The 18916-nt window shown below is 43.2% G+C and overlaps 1 protein-coding gene across 1 annotated transcript in view; it reads left to right on the forward strand.

Moving 5' to 3' along the window:
* Nucleotides 1-18916, forward strand: part of PTPN11 (protein tyrosine phosphatase, non-receptor type 11) — a 78598-nt gene that overhangs the window by 26145 nt on the left and 33537 nt on the right. The window contains exons 5-6 of the mRNA XM_011355821.2: nucleotides 4315-4431; nucleotides 5091-5204. Of these exons, the coding sequence (XP_011354123.1) occupies nucleotides 4315-4431; nucleotides 5091-5204 (231 nt within the window). The remainder of the gene's footprint in view (nucleotides 1-4314; nucleotides 4432-5090; nucleotides 5205-18916) is intronic.

Raw genomic sequence — 18916 nt, forward strand, 5'->3', positions numbered from 1 at the left:
CTTTGATGTCGTATCCACAGATGTTTGAGAATGACCTTGCTTGGAGGGAATCATATTATTTCAGAGCTTTTTTCCCCTCAACCCCCGTGTTGGATCTAAGCTGATGTAAACTGAGGCTTGACTTAATTTGTACTGATTTTATTGGTTTTCTTCATTCCCAATCTCCTCTGACTCAGTACAAATTCAGGGTCTCTTAATAAGGTTTATATATTTTGTATGTTCAGGTAATTTTCTTCATTTTGTACCTGTATATCAATGCTATCATCTGCTGATAATGTTTCTCCGGCCACCACTGTAGCTTCAAGCAGAAGGCTGTCCGCCGGCTCTATGCCATTTATTTCTAAATTTTACTCTCTTCTGTTGAGGGTGGATGAAAACTAGGTCAAAGTATATTCCTTTAGTGTTAAGCCATAGCATTATCTGCCATGACAGTCTGTTTTCTTATCAAGATCATGAAGGAAAGTACTACATTGTTAACATAACTATGTTAAGATATTTTCTACAGTAATTTAGAGTAATGTTGTCTTAGAGTCTGCCCTTGGGTGGCCTACATCAGGACTCTGGTGGTTTGGTTAAAAATGCAAATTGCTGGGCCCCATTCAGACTTAGTATATTGGTATCTCTGGTTGAGAGCAAAGGAAATTCACATTTTTAGCAGAACCCGTCATTCTTACTCTAAGTCTTATGTGCATTAAAATTTGAAATGATAACCCAGTGTACAGGCCGAAGATGTTGACAGCAGACTTGGAGGCTGTCCAAGCACCGGTTGGAAATATGGAAAAATTTGAAATGCTTGAATTAATTTATAATGAAGATCTTTTTTAACATACCGTTCACATGCCAGAGCAAGGGCAAACATTCAAATGATTCTCTGCCTGTTCCATAACTTTCTATTATAATTTCTTTAAATGGCTGTGCTTAAATAGTTGGTCCTTATAGTGTTGGGTATAGCAAAATGACAAATTATATTTTTAAAAGATGGGAGATGTAAAAGAAAATAGGAAAGATTGAGGATGTTTGTCTCCAGATAACTGTGGGCTCATTTAAGAAGTTTAATAGTTGTTCTTGACATCTTTGCTATTTTTCTTGCCCACTTAGGTTGCAAATTCTGTCTTATGCAGGATTGCTCAATTTCTTAGAGGGGAACATGTCTGTTTTTTAAAATTGTGTTTGGGAGAGCTGACTGTATATGGTGGTTTTCTGAAAGAATGTTATGAACCCATGGCAGAACTCAATTTATTTTCGTTTAAAAAAATTTAGGTGGTTTCATGGACACCTCTCTGGGAAAGAAGCAGAGAAATTATTAACTGAGAAAGGAAAACACGGTAGCTTTCTGGTACGAGAGAGCCAGAGCCACCCTGGAGATTTTGTTCTCTCTGTCCGAACCGGTGACGACAAGGGGGAGAGCAATGACGGCAAGTCTAAAGTGACTCACGTCATGATCCGCTGTCAGGTAAAAAGCCTCAGTTGAACTACGGGTCTGGCAAAATGTCGTCTGTGGGCACTTTTTCTGCTGGGAGGAGACAGACACCATTGTTTCCAAAATCAGATTTTCTTTGCTTATTTAGTCAAGGGCTTCTCTCTTCTAGTACATTGTTCATTATAATTGCTTCCTCATTTCGAGAGTTTATTAAAGTATTTATTTCTGGTCTCTCCGGCAGATTAAGTCATGCCTCATTGCATCACCTTCAGCCCTGCGGTGTCTCACCTGTCTCTGCTCGAAGGTAGTGGGGTCAGCCTCCACCTTCGTTTCTAAAGTGATGGTCGCAGCTCCTCCTTAGGATTGTCTCTGTCTGGCCTGTGACTGCATTTGCCTTCATGTTCCAGAGCTCCTGTGTTAGGGACGGGAGACTCGAACTCACTATTTCTTGTTTTTAATGCGATGATGGGACAGAGGAGGTTGATTCTTGGTCAGCTGTGTCAGACTTTGTTTTGGCATAGTTTCCTAAATGGAAATGGTCTATTCACTATTGCTTCAGTTTTTAAATTAAATTAAATTAAACAAAACAAAACAAAACAAAACAAATCTTTGTTGAGGTATAATCCACACACCATACAATTCACCTTTATAGAGTGGACCATTTAGTGGTTTTCAGTATATTCATGAATTAGGCGACGATCAACACTAAGTAATTCCAAAATGTTTTCATCACCCCAGAAAGAAACTCTGTGTCCATTACTGGTAACTCCCCAATTTTTTCCTCCCCCTCAGCTCTTGGCAACCACTATTCTACTTTTTGTTTCTATGGATTTCCCTATTTTGGATATTTAAAATAAAAATAGAATCATATAATATGGGACCTTTTGTGTCTGCCTTCTTTTACTTAGCATAATGTTTTCAAGGAATCGGTGAACTCTTTTTATTGTCAAATATTCCATTACATGGATATGTACCACATTTCGTTTATCCATTAAAAAATGATGGTCATTTTTACTACCATGAATAATGCTGCCAAGAAGATCTGTGTACAGATTTTTGTGATATTCTGAATTTGTTGAGACATCGTGCTCACGTTTTCTTTGAATTCGTAAAGGATAGTTTCCTTTAGTTCTTGAACATGTTTCTGTTAGCTGGTTTATAGTCTGTGTCTGGGCTTTCTCAAGGGCGGTTTCTGTTGACTGCTTTCTTCCCCCTGTGTCTGGGCCATACTTTAGTGTTTGTCTGCATGTCTCATACTTTTTGTTGGAAACCAGACATTTTAAATATTATAATGTGGTAAGTCTGGAAATCAGATGCCCCCCTTTCTGGGGTTTTCGTTGCTATCTTTTATTGTTGCTGTACTTGTTGCTGTTTGTGTGTTTCGTGACTTTCCTGGACTGACTCTGTGAAATCTGTATTCTTTGTCTTCGCTTGGTTAGTTTAGTGGTCAGTTAATAATTGGACAGAGATTTCCTTACAATCCTTGAACCATTAAGTTCCCAGCCTTTGCCAAAGAGGATTTGCATGTGTGTGTGTGTGTGTGTGTGTGTGTGTGTGTTGGGACACAGCATCAACACTCTGGCAGCATAAACACTGCCTTAGCCATCGTTTTTTGCTTGTGTAGAACCTTAAGTTAAACTAGAAGTGAAGATTGGGGCCTCCTCAGATCTTTCTTGGACTTCACACAGCCCTAGACAAGCACATGGCCTCTAGATTCTCAAGAATATGTTGGAGGTTTTCAGACTCCCACTATGGTCATTGCCTAGATTTTTCTTTTAAGTTTTTGGTCAGTCTCTTATTTGCCCTAACTGGTCTTACCACCTCAGGCAGCTGTGATATTAAACAGTTGCTGCTAATTGTTTTCAGCAGACCCCCTAAAGACGAGTCTGAGTGAGCTCTGCGTCAGTCAAATAAAGACCAGCTTGGAAAATAGAACTTTTCCAAGGAGCTACCACACAGGCCACATAGTGATAATTCTCTGGGGATAGGTCTCTTGCGAGAGTTCCAAATCCATTCTGTCCCCTCTATTGTGCTTGGTGGCTTGTTTTCATAGCTACTGTGATCACAAGGCTATTGGTTTTCAAAGCTACTGAGGAGCTTGGGGAAAGGTGAACGGGAATAGGGCAAGTTAAAATGACACAGTTTGCTGTTCTTAACCAAAATTCAATCATTTTTCTTGAATAAATGCTCCTTGGACTGTTGCAAGTTCTTGTTTAATTTTCAGAGTTCTGAAAGAGTTTATGACACTGTTTGCCAGTGTTCTTGTTACTTTTATGGAAGAGTGGATTTTCAGAGGTCTTTACTGTGTTATTCCGAAAATTTTATTTTTAAATAAAAGATTATACTCAGGTATCTTCATATGTATTATTTCTAGGGTTGTGTTTTTTTCTGAGTTTAACTGTTTTACTGTTGTTTCCTTTAAACAGCCTCTTCTGATCTGTCAGAAAAAATTTCTTGGTCTTTTAATAATTTTCATTAGAAAAGTAAAGACATGTATATTGGACTTCAGTGCTGCTTCACCAGCCTTGGAATTTGTTGTGTTTTGGAGAGAAATAGTTACCGTCTTTCTGTTCAGCAGCCTTATGTATCATTGCTTAGCCTAGAGTATAAGTAAATAGTAAAGGATACTGTTTTTCTTTAACTACTTAGTTAACTAATGAAGGAGAAACTTTTCGTGGCCCAGTTGATGTTGGATGCTTATTTAGAGCTGATGCCGTCCATGGAACTCTTTCACATTGGGTCAGCCATTCCGTTTTCATCATCCTCGTTACATCCTTTCCTTTGCGTTACTACAAGCCATTTGATCTTCCGTTACTGGGGGTGCATTAGCCTCTGTTGAGAAAACAGCATACTTAACATAAAGGTCATAAGCACATTTTTCTTTGTCTCGAAAGGAACTGAAATATGACGTCGGTGGAGGAGAGCGGTTTGACTCTTTGACAGATCTCGTGGAGCATTACAAGAAGAACCCCATGGTAGAAACTTTGGGCACAGTACTGCAACTCAAGCAGGTGAGCGTATGTATCAAAAAGCTAAAGCTCCATCTCTTCACAGAGCTGGAAGAAATCCTAATGTAGAATTTTCCAAACATAAAGAAGTAGAATAGTGTCACGAACCTCTGCAAACCCATCACCCAGCTTCAATTATGATCACCACATCGAAGCTTATTTCAGTCATTATTCCGCTCATTGCTCTCTTCCTGGGTGTTTGGAAACAAGTTTCAGATTTATTATTTCCATGACTATCTCCATTCGTATCTCTAAAAGGCCTTATAGGGTTTTTAAAGCAAGTTTTCACTGTCGATCCACCTTTGGTTACCTGTAGGTGATCGTACTCATTTTGGAGTTATTGCTATTTCAGAGTTCAATCTTATCACTTAATGGCAAATGATATTATCTCTCGAATGTCGTGGTCAATTTATCAAGAAAAATCGGTTGAATTTACATCAACAGAGTGAAATGTGAGCGGAGATTGGAGAAGGATATTTTTCTTGACAGAACAGAAAAGAAAGTGAAACTATTTGAAAATGTTTATTATGAATAACTGTGTCCTGTGAACTTCCCGTCCTTGTCTTTATGAATGCCAAAATAGAAGTCTTTATTATTTTTGCATTAACACTTTTTTTCTGTAATACTTTCTTCATTTCACACCAACTGCTGAATTCGATTAGCCCCTCAACACGACTCGTATCAATGCTGCTGAAATAGAAAGCCGAGTTCGAGAACTAAGCAAATTAGCTGAGACCACAGATAAAGTCAAACAAGGCTTTTGGGAAGAATTTGAGGTAAGTTATTAGAAAAAAGAAAAAATTTTAACATGAGTTATTAAGTCCTATTTGCAATAGAAAAAAGAGTTGGTCTTGTGTTTGCAATTGAATCTGAAAGACTTGAATCTGTGTCCTTCCTTAATTTGGCCATTGATCGACATGGGACAAGTTGCTGAGGGGGCTTCTTTGAAATAGAAGGGCATTGTGTTCTGGAGAAGGGAGTTGGCAGTTAATATTAGATGGATGAGCCAGTAGCTCCATTTGGCTCTTTTGGTTTGCTGGCAAAAACCCAGAAGAAAGGATCTCATTTCTTTGGAAGAAATACCTCACAGTGGCTTTAATTCAGGAGTTGAAATTTATAACTTTGGGAAGTGAAACTTGATTTCTTTCCTGAAACCAACTCAGGAGAATGTCCCCAATGAGAATGTGCCCTCTTCCTGTTGTACTCTGGTATGTCACTTATCAATTTATATTGTAATCTTGTTCTCTCTCTTCTCATCCATTGGACAGAAAACTTTCTCAGAAACAAAAATTGTGCCATATTTACCTATGTAGTTATTCCTAGCATGAAGCACAATGCCTGGTACCCAGCAGAAACTCCGTAAACGGTTTATTATTCTACACATTTGTAGGACTTTAGAATTTATGACTATTTATGGAATGAATGAATGAATGGCCAAATGAAGTCATTTTAGCCACAGTATGTCAGATAGACTTGTTGAGATAGATATTATTTCTATTTTACACATAAGGAGCCTAAGGCTCAGGGAGGTTAAAGATATTATTTCTATTTTACACGTAAGGAGCCTACAGCTCAGGGAGGTTAAGTAAGTTGTCCAGCCTCTATAGCACAAATGTTGATTGAATTGCAGCCATGGGGGTGGGTATGGACCAGAACACTCACAGCCCTTGCTTAGCGGTGCTGAACAGAGCCTTGAACTCAAGTTTCTTTTTTTACCAGATATTGGGTTAGTCAGCACAGATACTGCGGCAAACAAGGACAGGGTTTTTGTCTATAAGGACATTCCAGTTGAGGGAAGACAGTGATGAAAAGCATCACTGAAAGAGTGATAATAAACTTAATGAGTCAGAATTTAAAAATCTCAAGCTGGCTATTCTCTTCATTGTATCCTGCCAGCCTAGATGACAAAAGGTAGCATTTCAGCATCCATTGAATTATATTTCTTGCATTCAATTCAGTCTTTATAAAGCCTTATGAGGTCAGATGGATAAGTACAGAAATTTTAGAAACCTTATATCAAATTTTTAATGAGAAACTTAAAGTGTTTATTATGTAAAATTTGAGATGTATACAGGAGCAGACAGAATAGTATAATCAGAGCAATATACCTGTCACTCAGCATTAGCAATTGTTGACATGTGGCAGTCTTTTTTAACTGCATCCCAGTCATTCCCCCAGCCCTGGCGTATCGCAAATCCCAGATGTCATTTTATCTTTAACTTTCATTTCAAAAATTATAACCAGAATATCAGCACACCTAAAACTAGTAACAATAATTCCTTAATATTAACACCTATCAGTCACTGTTTACATTTTCCTGATTCACACACACACATACACACAGAGTTGGTTTGAATTGGGAAGTGCTTTTTCCTCCACTTGATTATGAAAAATTTTTGAACATACATAAATAGATTTGTATAAAGAACCCCCATGTACCATCATCAGCTTCATTAGTTACCCCAGACATCATGTTGTTTTAGTCATAAATATTTCAGTATTTATGGAATCCTTAAAAAATTAACCAAAACACTACAAAAATGTATAACTATGTAATCATTGTTCAGATTATGATAGTTGTCTTATAATTAAAAAAGAAAGTTTGTGTGTCATTTAGGTAAACTCTATAGATCTCTCCCTTTTTTAAAAAGCTTAAATCTCAGTATTTTGACTCCTCTTCCAGCCTCTCTCTCCCCCCTCCTTCTTCCTCTCCCTTTGTTTTAGTTCATTCAGGCTGACATAGCAAAATACCACAGACTGGGTGGCTTATAAGTAACAGACATTTATTTCTCAAATTCTGGAGGCCGGCAGTCTGAGATCGGGGTGCCGGTGCAAACAGGTGAGGGCTCCCTTCCAGGTCCCAGACTTCTCCTTGTGTCCTCACGTTGTGGAAAGCATGAGGGAGCTCGGTGAGGTCTGTTTTATAAGGGCACTCGTCCTGTTCATGAGGGCTTCACCCTCATGATCTAATCACCTCCCAAAGGCCTCGTGTTCTCACACCATCACATGGAGCATTAGGTTTTCAACGTGGGAATTTTGAAGGGACACAAACATTCAGACCCTAGCATTCTCTTTGTTTTTGTTTTTATTATTGGAGAAAGCAGGTTCTTCGTCCTGAGAATTACTTTGACCTGGCTTTTGCTGAGTGTGTCTCTGTGGTAGATTTTAACTTGCTTCTCTCCCTGTATTTCTTGTAAGTTGATATATATGGAGGCTTTATTAGATCTAGTTTTTCTTTGGCCAGACTGCAATATGGCGGTGTGTCAGGAATTACTTATGTCCTGTTGTTTCTCCTTTTATTTTCTCAGCAGCCACCGATAATTATTGCCTAGATCCATTAATTCATAAGAGGTATCAGATTGTGATAGTCACACTTTATCATTTCTTCTTCATTTATTAGCTGGAATATTTCCATAAAGGTGAACTTTTTGTCACCAAGGCAGGATAAATGTTTGATTCTTTACTTTTTACTAAGCAGTTTTCAAAATAGCTTACTATTTCAAAATAGCTTACTAGCAAAATAGAGTTGTTGTTGTTGTTGTTGTTGTTGTCTTTTTTTTGCTTCGTTTTGTTTTTGTATCAGTATATGCTCATGGATTCATTAAACACATTTGGTGTGCTTCTATATGGCATCCATTATCATTTTTGTTGCTCACGTTATCTTAGCTTTGGCCAGTGGGAGTTTCTGCAAGTTGGCTTTTAATCCTTCTTATTACAACTCTCATAGTTTTTGCTGGATTGCTTACTTTCTGGTGTGGTAAGTTGTTACAGTATGATACATTTCCTGTGCCAGAACTGAAATCAGTCATTTCTCCAAGGAGTGAGTTAGTGTCTCCCCTTCTCTCTCATTTTCCTCCCTTCTTCCTTACTTTTTTGCCTTTCTTTTGTAGGAAGTAGTATTTAGAGACTATGGTCTGTTTGGGAGCCAGAGGTGCTTATTGCTACTAGATTGGTTATTGCCTTCTCAGTGGACGGAACTAGAAAAAACTTTTTCCTCAAAATAAAATACATTATAAGTTCAAATGATACTTCAGATTTAGGACTTCAATGTTTTTACTAACCTCATCGATCTTACTCCTGTACTTCTTTTCTTCTGTGCCCCAAATCACACTTCTTCGAAGCCATAATATGATGATTTATGTGCTTTATCCCACATTGCACAACAAAAGTTTCAGAATAAGACTTCCACTATCCCCAATAATATAATTACTGAAAACCATTTGACATTTTTTCCATGGTGGTCTCTAGAGATAGTCTTCCTTCATTTTCACTGCATAGAACTCAGTTGTGTGAATGTACTATGGTTTAGTCAACTTACTGATGGGCATTTGGATCGTTCCCACAAATATTACAAAGAGGATACAGTGCATAGCCTTGTGCATGCATCTATTTTTTGCTGGCTGTTATTAATATTAACATTTTTAATGTTTCACATTAAAAACGATGATTGTTACTTATCTTTAATTTTTATTATATACCGTACATGATTTTGGTGAGCATATTTAAAGTCTGAAAAATACCGTTTTTAGTTAACATTGAAAGATGTCGAACCTTTTTGGTAAATAAAAGAAATAGCGAGCTATTTTATAATCTAGACCCATTTAATGTTATAGTTCCTTTTAAAATGGTAGCTGAAGATCATTTGTATAGACCACTTTTCCTATAAAGTGACTATGAACCTGTAAAAAGATACAGCAGTGAGTTGGGTATCTGGTGCAGTGACACTAACTTCACCTAGGGCGATGCTCAGGGAGGAATTCAAACCTTCCCGAAGAGCTGGTGGCGGTAGGGGTGTTTTCACGTTTCCAATGGTGGAGTCAAGATCTGAACTCAGAAGGAACGCCAAGCCTTCTGGAAAAAGAAAGTCGATTCTAAACACTGACCTGATGGTTTCGCTCTGTGACATCTCAAAGTCAGGTCATCTTTTATACATTATTAACAGCAAAGGAGGGGGTGGTGGATTGAGTTGGCTTGTAGGGGAAATGAAAAAAATAAATAAAGTCACATTTGTACCCTGCAGGGTCTCCGTAGAGGTCGGGCTGAGGTGATAGGTGGTTGTGCTCGAAATCGAGGATTTAACGTTGCATTTAAATGGAAGCTAGATGTAAACAGCGGACAGCCTGCTTTCTAGATCTCTTACGTATCTGCTTCTCAAATCCAGTCAATCAAAAAAAATTGCCCTTCAAGGTTGGGGTCAGGGGAATAAATCTGAGAACAGAACAAACCATCATAGAAAGAATTAGCTATGTGCAGGCAGAGACTTATCGTAATCTAAGTCCTCTGAAACAGGTCTTTTCCACAACAGCAAGGCATTGCTATTTTAGTGACTGTACCTTAGCTGTCTCACGGAAGGTGATAAACGTGGCATCAGGTCCTTCTTACCGTGTATGCTGATGGTCTTCAAGGTGAACCAGAGCTCTGATTGGCAAGGCCACTGGTGGTCTGACTCTGACAGCTGTGTTATTATTTGTCTGTATGCCCAACTCCTGGTTATCTGTAAAACTGTATGTCCTTCAGGTATGTTTCCCCAGAAGACACTTATAAATTACTTTTGCTTTTGACGCATCTTAAAATACAGAGTCTCTTGTGAAGCTCTGGTTCTTTACCCCTTTGCTCCTAAAATAAATTCAGCTTGATGATTTTCTTCTAAGATATGTTGTATGATCAAGACATTGTGATCCCCAATCTTCAGTTTTCCCCTGGATATCGCCCATTTCTGATCTGTGTAAACATCATGCATCTCCTGCATATCTCTGCTCAGATAATTATTTCTAGATCTGTTGAAATGGAGTAAAGTTCTGCTAAAATGAGACTGACACTCAAGTGTCAAAAAGATTATGATCCTGTAATTTTGCGCCTGCGAGGTGCAGCTTACCTGAAACCCGATTCAGCCCTTGCGCATCATGGCGAGGTACACATTACATGGCTGCATTACAGGGTATTTGCCTCCTCTCTGTGCCTGCTCCTCCCTTTTGAGTCCTTTAGGCCTGAGCTGCCAGGGGGCACTGTGGGCTGAGCCTGGACACCATGTCTGAATGCAGGACCCAAGTCGAGGATGCCACCTGTGGTCCCTTGGCCCCCACTCTTTCCTTTCATCTTCCTCCTTCATCTCGCCGCCTTGTTCCCAGTACCCTGTTCTCCACATACCTGCTTCATCCTTCTTCTCTTCTAGCGGATTTCTCTGCTTCTTGACTTACAAACCTTACTTTTAGCCCCTTTTAGATAGTGAAACTAGTAACTCTTAGTCTTTGTACCAAAATCTCAGAGATTCTCATGGGCTTAGATGCCATCTACCTTTGGTCCAAGGAGCAGTGCCAAGGATATGACCACATAGAACAGATATGTCTGCATGGACCACCCTGTTCGGGGAAAAATAGTCCTGAGAGATGAGAATTAGGGGGAGTTGGGCAAATGTCCTGGAAATATCTACCACAAACACTAGATACTGGTGGTGTCATTCATTCATTCATTCATTCATTCAGCAGATATTTATTAAGCACAGACTGTGTGCTGGAGTCTCTGTTCTAGGTTCTGGGGATATAGCAGAGAACAAATCAAAGTTTGTCCTTGAAGCTATAGTCAATTGAGAGAGACAGATGGTAAACAAAGAAACAGGTAAATAATTCAATACATGAAATGACGATAAGTGCTTTGGAGGAAATAAAATAGGGCAAGATAAAAGGGTGTGCCACTGATGGAGTGTCACCGTTCTCTGCAGATCATGCCATCAGCTGACCTCAGTAAGAACCTTCTAGGCAAAGGGACCAGCGAATGCAAAGGCCCCGAAGTGGGAATGTGGCATGATCAGGAAACAGGCCAGTACAGGTGGAGGGGAGTGGGTGAGAGGGGTGACCGCTCAGACGATGCAGGGCGCTCTGGGCCAGTGTCAGGCCATTGGCTTTCACTTGGAGGAAGTAGAGAGTCTACAGAGAGTTTCGAGCACAGGAGTGACGTGATCACTCTGGCTGCCGCGTGGGACGGTCTGTAAGGGCGAAAATAGAAGCAGGGAGAACAGTGAGGCAGCTGATTGCAACAATACGAGCAGAGAAATGATGGTGGCTTGAACCTGGGCAGCTGCAGTGGAGATGGTTGTGTCCTCGAGATATTTCGAAGGTAGAATTGTCAGTATTTGAAGGCAGTGTTGACAGGTTGTGTGGTAAGACAGACTTGAGGCCAGGATAAGATGAAAGTTTTTGGCTTGAGCAGTTGCTAGGATGGAGTTACCATTTACTTAGGTGGGGAAGCCTGGGAAGAACAGGTGATTCGCTTTCATTCTGGACATGTTAAAGTTGAACTGCCTATTAGACATCTAATTGGCATGTGGTTCTTCAGCTGATTCTACGGTGTTACAGGCGGGATAGCACTAAAATGTTCTTCCTTCCTCACTTCTTTACCTTGCTAGCATCTCTTCACTCTTCAGACCCCGTCTCAGGATCATTTTTTCAGGGAATCCCTCCTTGATCCCTGTCTCCATTCTAGGATTGGTTCTTCCTGTTAAATGTGCGCATAGCAGCAAATCCATTCCTGTATAGTACTAACCATCCTTGGAATTCATGAATAATTTGTGTGGTTATTAGTTTAATGTTTCTCTCTTGTAATATGATTCCATAGAAGCAGATAACATTATTAAGCCTATTGGTATAAAGGGAGGTTCACTCAAATGAAAACTGATGGTGAACAAATAAAGAGACAGACACACCTTGATCCTGCTATTTTATATCTGCTGTGTGCATATCACCTAAGAAAATCACTCGGAGTGCTGTATGGGGCCCACAAAGACGAGTAGTCCTGTTTCGTTCACCAAAGCCCCGGTATCCAGAAAGCCTGGCACACAGAGGGCACAAAATAAGTATTTATGTTGGGTGTTGAATCTGAGCTGCTTTCAATAGTGAGAATTGTACTAGACTCAGACCCTTTGTGTATATTTCAAGAGAGAACAGCTTTCCGATGCTAAAAGATGGAGAGATGTTTCAGGCTTTGCCTGGAGATGTTCCCCTACTCCCATCCATTTTGTTTTCATCTGGAGCCCATTAGAGGGTTGGCAGGTGCACATTTTAGTTTTCGAGATCCCTATACACACTTGTCCAAGAGGATCTAATTCAGGGTCGCAGTGGTAAATTTCAGAAAGATTTTAGTTTTAAACCTTCTGTTTGTGATTAACACACACGCGTGCGCACACACACACACACACACACACACACACACACAACATAGCACCTTATTAACTAGGGTTATTTTTCCCCAGCACTTTAAAGCTTGTTTTCCTGGGCAATTGCATTTGTTTTTAAAGCTCAGCCTTCTTCCATTACGCAACCCATTCTCCTCTGCCACGGTCTGAGGCTGTTTTCAGTTTGCACCGGCGTTACAGTCATTTCCCTGACAGCTACACAGATGTCCTGATTCCGCCAGCGGCCCTGCCAACCGTCGTGTCTCCAGGAGGAGCTGGTGCCTGCCTTTGAGCCCACAGTCCAGTTTTGATTTCTTTGAAGTGATTGCATCCTGCTCAGTGGAGCTATAAATTCTACTTCGAGATGGTTAGGTTTTATGGAAACAAGACTTTAACTGTACCCCAAAGCTGTGTCTAGAATAATAATTCTTGCTGGTGATCTCTAGCGGAAATCTTCCCCTCGGTGACTAAGCAGTGCCACATTGGACAACAGTCCCCATCCAGGGCTCCAGCCCCGTGCTGTAAAGCGCTCCTGGATGGCTGGCGGGAGCTGTAGCCAGGATTTTCCATCTAGGCCTGAGCTCTTCCAGTTGCTTCCAAAAGCTCCGTTCTGGACAACTTCCTTTGTTTCCTTTGGGCTGTTTCTCTTTCAGTCTCAGTCTGCCTCTCTCTTCCTCCCCTCCCTTCCCCCTTTCCCCCTCCCCTCTCTCGTTCTTTGCCCCTCTGGTGTCACGCTTTCCTCTTTAGAACAGTTTTTATTTGCTGGAGCTGCTTGACATCTTTACAGAGAATTTAAGAAGCGAAGGTGCTTTCAGGTGCTTTAACATCTCTGCTTCGCCTTTTTCCTTTGCCCGTAAATGACCTTGCTGCTTACTGCGCCTGCCATCGTCCTTCTGTCTTCCTCATGGGGGGTGGGGGGGGTGCGCTGTGGCCTCTATTTCTTCTTAGCTCCTTCTTTCTTTAACCTTGGAATGTGACTTCCCCCATATACCGAAGCAACACTTTGAGAAGACACTAATGGCTTACTTATTGTAATCCAGATAGTCTTTTCTCCAGCCCCTTTCTCTCTTGTGCTGCTCTTGGGACAGCGGTCCAGCCCCTCATCCCCACAGTTTTCTTGGTTCCTCTGGCCCGTGGCAGCACATGCGCAGTATATTCCTTCTTCCCCTCCCTTGTGCCTCTCTTGCTGTTTGTTTCCTTTTCTTCTCCCAACCAGCTAAGAACTCCGGGGGTTTCTCCAAGATGTGGTCTGGGCCATCTGCTCATCTTCCTTTAAATCTGCTCTTCCTTGGGGAGCATTCCCATCTCGTGCTACCCCGATTACTCCTGAGTTTATGTCGCTTCCACCTCTGGTTTTGCCTTTTGAACTGTGCCTTCCACATTTCTTCTTGGCTGTCATATCTCTTCAAACTCGGACATTCAAAACAGGACCTGTTATTTTCCCCTTCAAACTAAACGTCCCCTTTTATGTCTCTGTCTCTGGTGGTCATACTGCTCATTCTTTGGCCCTGCAGGCTGGAATCCTCAGAGCGTACCCTAACTCATCTCTCTCCTCTTCCCCCATCCCTTGCCATTCAGTAAGCCCTGTTGATTTTTCTTATATAATGTCTTCCTGGTCTCAGAGGAAGGAAGGAGCCTAGCCTTTATTGTCTACTTGGTGCTTTCTCCTGAATTAGGGAAGCCATCTCATTGCACCCGCTGGGCCTTGTGAAGCAGGTGGAGTAATCCTGGACACTCTGAGAGATCCAGGCACCTGCCCAGGGCCACCCAGGTGGGCCGCGGCTGAGCCAGGAGTTTTGCCTGATGCCAGGGCTGCCGGCTCTCCTCATCCCAGAAGATACAAAGTGCCATTTACCTCTCTGCCTTTGACTCTTCACTCACCCTTCATGCTCATCTGCTCTCAGCATTTCTCCTGTCCCTCTTCTGCTCAGAAACCTTCAGTGGCTCCCTCTTTCCTACTAAACACATAGTATTTTCATTTTGAAGACTAAGAAACTAAGCCCAGAAGAAATGAGAAAAGTGTCCTTCAGGATGCGACTGGCAAATGGTTGGTTGTGGTCTGAACTTCTGGAACTTCTGATACCGCGTTTGTTTCTTTTCACTCAGCTCTTGAGGATCATCTGCCAGCTCCCAAGGCCCTGGGCCGTTTTCCTGACTCTCCCCCTCCAACCTGACCGCCCACCTCGGTGACGCACGGCTTCCAGACCCGCCGGCCTGTCGCCTTCACCCTCCCACTGACTGGCCCCTTAGCCACCTTTGCTTACGTTCCTTAGCTTGCGGGATGTCTTTTCTCACTCATACCCATCTCAGTTCTTCATCTGCTCCTTCCAGAAACCTGCTGCAGTTAGTTTTCATAGGTCTCACTCCCTGAATCCCACACCGCATAATTAACCTCACACTTAATGACAGACTTGGCTTGTACCGTTCGCTGCTGTCTCCTGAGTCAGAACCTGTTCTCCAGGGGCTGTGCCTTTTCACTTACGCCTCTGCTTATACTCTACCTCGTGGGAGGAAGGAGGTGACCTGGCTGACAGCAGGCACGGGGCAGAGACTGAGTCTTGGGAGGGTTTTGCCCCTCATGGCACTTTGTAAGTGCTTGTCGATCGGTTGGGACCTTCTCCAGTGACGAGAGTCTCCAGTTGCTCTTCCTTCTTGGATGGTGCTGTGGACCTGGCGAGCTGCCCAAAGCCCACCGCGGAGAGATGGTGACAGGCCGTGCAGCGTGGCACCAGGAAGTGGGGGCTGTCACCCCCCTGCGGTGCCCGCTCACACCACAGAGTTTGCAACACAGAGGACGGAGTGAGCGGTGGCGGTGTCCCCCGGCTGAGTGAGTGGTGGCAGTGTGCCTCACGTGCCGAAGGCAAACAGAAGTTGATTCAGAACGGGCAGAGGGCCTGGTTTGCAGCCTGCCCGGGCAGTTACCACCGTCTTAATAATTATTCACAGCATCCAAACCAGAGGGGCCATCTGTATGACAGCCTCCCCCGCCCCCCACCCGCCCCCTTTCTCACCTTCAGGAGGCCGCAGCCTGGCTGGGTGCGGGGAGAGTCAGCAAGAGCTTTTACGTTGTTATTTATTACTAATTTGCGTATAAAAACCTTTTATTATTGAAGTTTTCAGACACCCAAAAGTAGAGAAAATAGTGTGATGAGCCTCCTGTTGCCCACATTTCGGCGAACTTGTTTCCTCCGTCTCCACCCCTCCCCCACCCCACCTGCTGTATACGCCCTCATAGCCTTGTTTTTAAAGAGTAAAATAACTCCAGCTTCGTCTGGCCTTACTGGTCAGTGGTGTTTCTTTTTTTTTCCCCCAGTGATTTGTGCCTGTTGCTCAGAGCCTGGTGCACAGGCGAAGTGGGCATTGGGCCCTTGTCGTGGTGCGTGGGGTGCCTGGCTCTGCCGGTTTGTTTGCCGTCTGCCAGTCTTTCCTTGATCCTGTTCCTCCACGTGCATTCGTGACGGTCCGTTGGTTTTCAGTCAGGGTTTGGAAGCTTTGTGGGGTCCCTCTTGGTCATCACAATGACTGGGGACACCGCTACTGGCATTGCGGCTGGCGGGGGTCTGAGGTGGGGAGCAGGGGTGTCCACTGGCGGTGAATGGAAGGGATGATTGTACACACGAACACTTGTCCCATCCGCAGTCGTTCGTGCTGCTGGGCACTCTTCAAGGTACATTGTGGATCGGGGATTGACTTTCTCTTGATGCCTTTCAGGTTTAATGGTTTGATCCAACCCCTTTGGCTCTGGCTCTCCTTCCGTGCACTGAGGTGACTGTAAGCAGCCTCTGACCCCTTCTGAGCGCTCTTCCGTTTGGTGCAAACCCTTGGGCAGTATTTCTTGGGAAAACGGGGATATCTTGCAGCCTGTGTCCCAGCTTTACATAATCCTTTTTGCTGCCTGTCCCAGCCTTATCATTGATGGAGTCACAGTGACATTCAGCTTGACAGGTCATTTGCAGCTTTTGGTGCCCCAGGGACTTCTGGTGAGAGTGAGGCTGTGGAAGATAAACCGAGAAAGGACTGTAACCTCCTGGGGGCAGGGCTTGCTGGACAGTCTTCTGCCTCTTCCATCCTTCAGCCTGGTGCTGGAGAGGAAGCGCCCTTAGCGGCTGGTGGTTGCTCATCTCGGGTGCAATTGGGGAGCCTCTGTGGGTAGAGCATGGAAAGTCACAACTTCTGAGTCCTTCTTATTTTCAGATTCACTCTAGGTGGATGGCAGCCTTCCACTGCGGGAAATGAAATGCGTTCAGCAATTCGGGCCCCAGGCACAGAGGAGAAAGGGCTAATGACACCGAGGAAGGAGCTGGGGGGACAGGCACGCTGTTGGTTATTATTAATCGGTGACAGCTGCCAGCCCCAGGCAGTTAGCACCTGCCCGTGCCTGGGACACAGAGGCTCTGCGCCTGTCCTTTCTGGAAGACTCCAAGGCTCAAAGGCCTGTCTCGACTCCTGTGCTGTTCATACCCCAATCCTCATGGAAGAAATGATTAGGAACTTAAATGCAGGATGATGGAAGCTCCTGGCTGACCTGGGTAGATGGTCCAGCCGACATGCCATGGGTATCGATGAGGATTTTCCTGGCCTGGAACTCTGAATTTTGTCTCGCTAGATGTTTCTTCATAATGTGAGATGATTTTTGGTGGTACTCCATTACACAGTAAGATCGAGTTAGCGAATGAGAAAATTTTTCTCTTTTTAACCCAAAATCTCAGCATAGTACTAACATGTCTTTAACACCTACCTCTAACATCTACCATTGTCCCTTTTTTTTCAAAGCCTCGGATAGAATTTGATAATGTTTTGTTTTTATTATATTTATTTTTTCTGGTTACCTTCTGTACATGGCAAATGGTACTGATTGTCATATGTGCTAGTGATAGGAAGTTTCTTTTTGAAATGCATTTTAAGAAGGGGAAAAAGAAGAGATGAATTTAAGAAAACAACCGATATAAGATGTGGTGTGCCAAGACGGCAAAGCATTCTGAAGATGCTTTTCAAATGACTAAAGATTGGGAAGTGGCCTGGTATTTTGCCTACAGTGGTTTTTCCTTTTTGTCGAAGTCCAGGTCAGCAGTGTCGGAATGGGACTGACTCTTAGTGTGGGGCCTGCAGTGCCGAGACCATCAGCGGTTACGATCTGGGTTTGCGAATCTCCTCTCTCCCTCCTTTTCTTTATTTGCTTATTCAGCAAACACGTTCTGAGTGTCCTCTCTGTGCCTGGTGCTCGCTAGTTGTAGGCATAGCATGGTGGTCCCTGTTCTGGAGTAGAGGATACAGATTGGGAAGACATAAGCAGGATTCAGTGTGATAGATGTACTCATGGGGGGCGTTAGGCAAAATGGTTTTTCGTGCTTGATGTGACTGATGCCATCTTAAGAAGCAGGTTGCTCTCAATGACTGCCTGAGGGGTGGGCCCCTATCACCTCAAAGGTGTGTTCTTACATGGATAAGTAGGGCCATTAAGTTGTTTACCGCCTTGCAATATACAGCTCTTAACAAGCACAGTCCACTTGGCCATAGGCCACCTGTGTTCCTGGTGGCTATATATGTATCTCAAGGCTCCGCCCCGTCCCCTTCTGTGGGGCGATCCACCAGCTTGCTGCCTCTCAAGACTCTGTTCTGTCCTTAAGTTCCCTTAATACATGTTTTAATTCTGGAGTCTTTCCTCTGTCGGCCCCGTCCTCTGGAGGTGGGTTCCAGTACACCTAGGGAAATTTTCCCAGCAATGGAGGTTCTGCAGACAGCTGCTAAGTGATGATTGTGTGGCACAGGAAGTCATGCTCCTCACTGCCCAGTGGGTCAGGAAAGCCTCCCGGAGGAGGAAGTACTTGAGGTAGGTCTTAAAGAATAAACATCACTACACATAGGTGCTCAAGGCAGAAAAAGGGAGTTCTAGGCGAGGCATAGCAAGTATGAGAGCATGAAAGCCTAAACATGCCAGGTGAATCCAGGGCCCTCACGTATATCTTGGTACGTCTGGAGTATAGACCGTACGTCTCAGAACTTTAACGTGCACTTGAATCATGTGGAAATCTTGTTGAAGTGCAGGTTGTGATTAGCTGATCTGGGGAAGGACCTGAGACTGTTTCTAAATGGTTCCCAGGCGATGCTGCTGGTCCTGCTGGTCCTGCTGGTCCGCAGACCACACGTGCAGCAGCTGGGCATAGAGCTCCAGGACCAGTAGTAATCTAATAGCGACAGCCAGCATCTCCTCACCGGCTTCCTTGTATTTCAGGCAGGAGTTTGCACTTTACATTAAGGTCTTACACTGGTACTCTGAGGTAGGTAATTAGGATTATCCTCACTTTACACTTGGGGAAACTG

The sequence above is a fragment of the Pteropus vampyrus genome, unplaced genomic scaffold (genome assembly GCF_000151845.1).
Source record: "Pteropus vampyrus isolate Shadow unplaced genomic scaffold, Pvam_2.0 Scaffold23, whole genome shotgun sequence".
Lineage (NCBI taxonomy): Eukaryota > Metazoa > Chordata > Mammalia > Chiroptera > Pteropodidae > Pteropus > Pteropus vampyrus.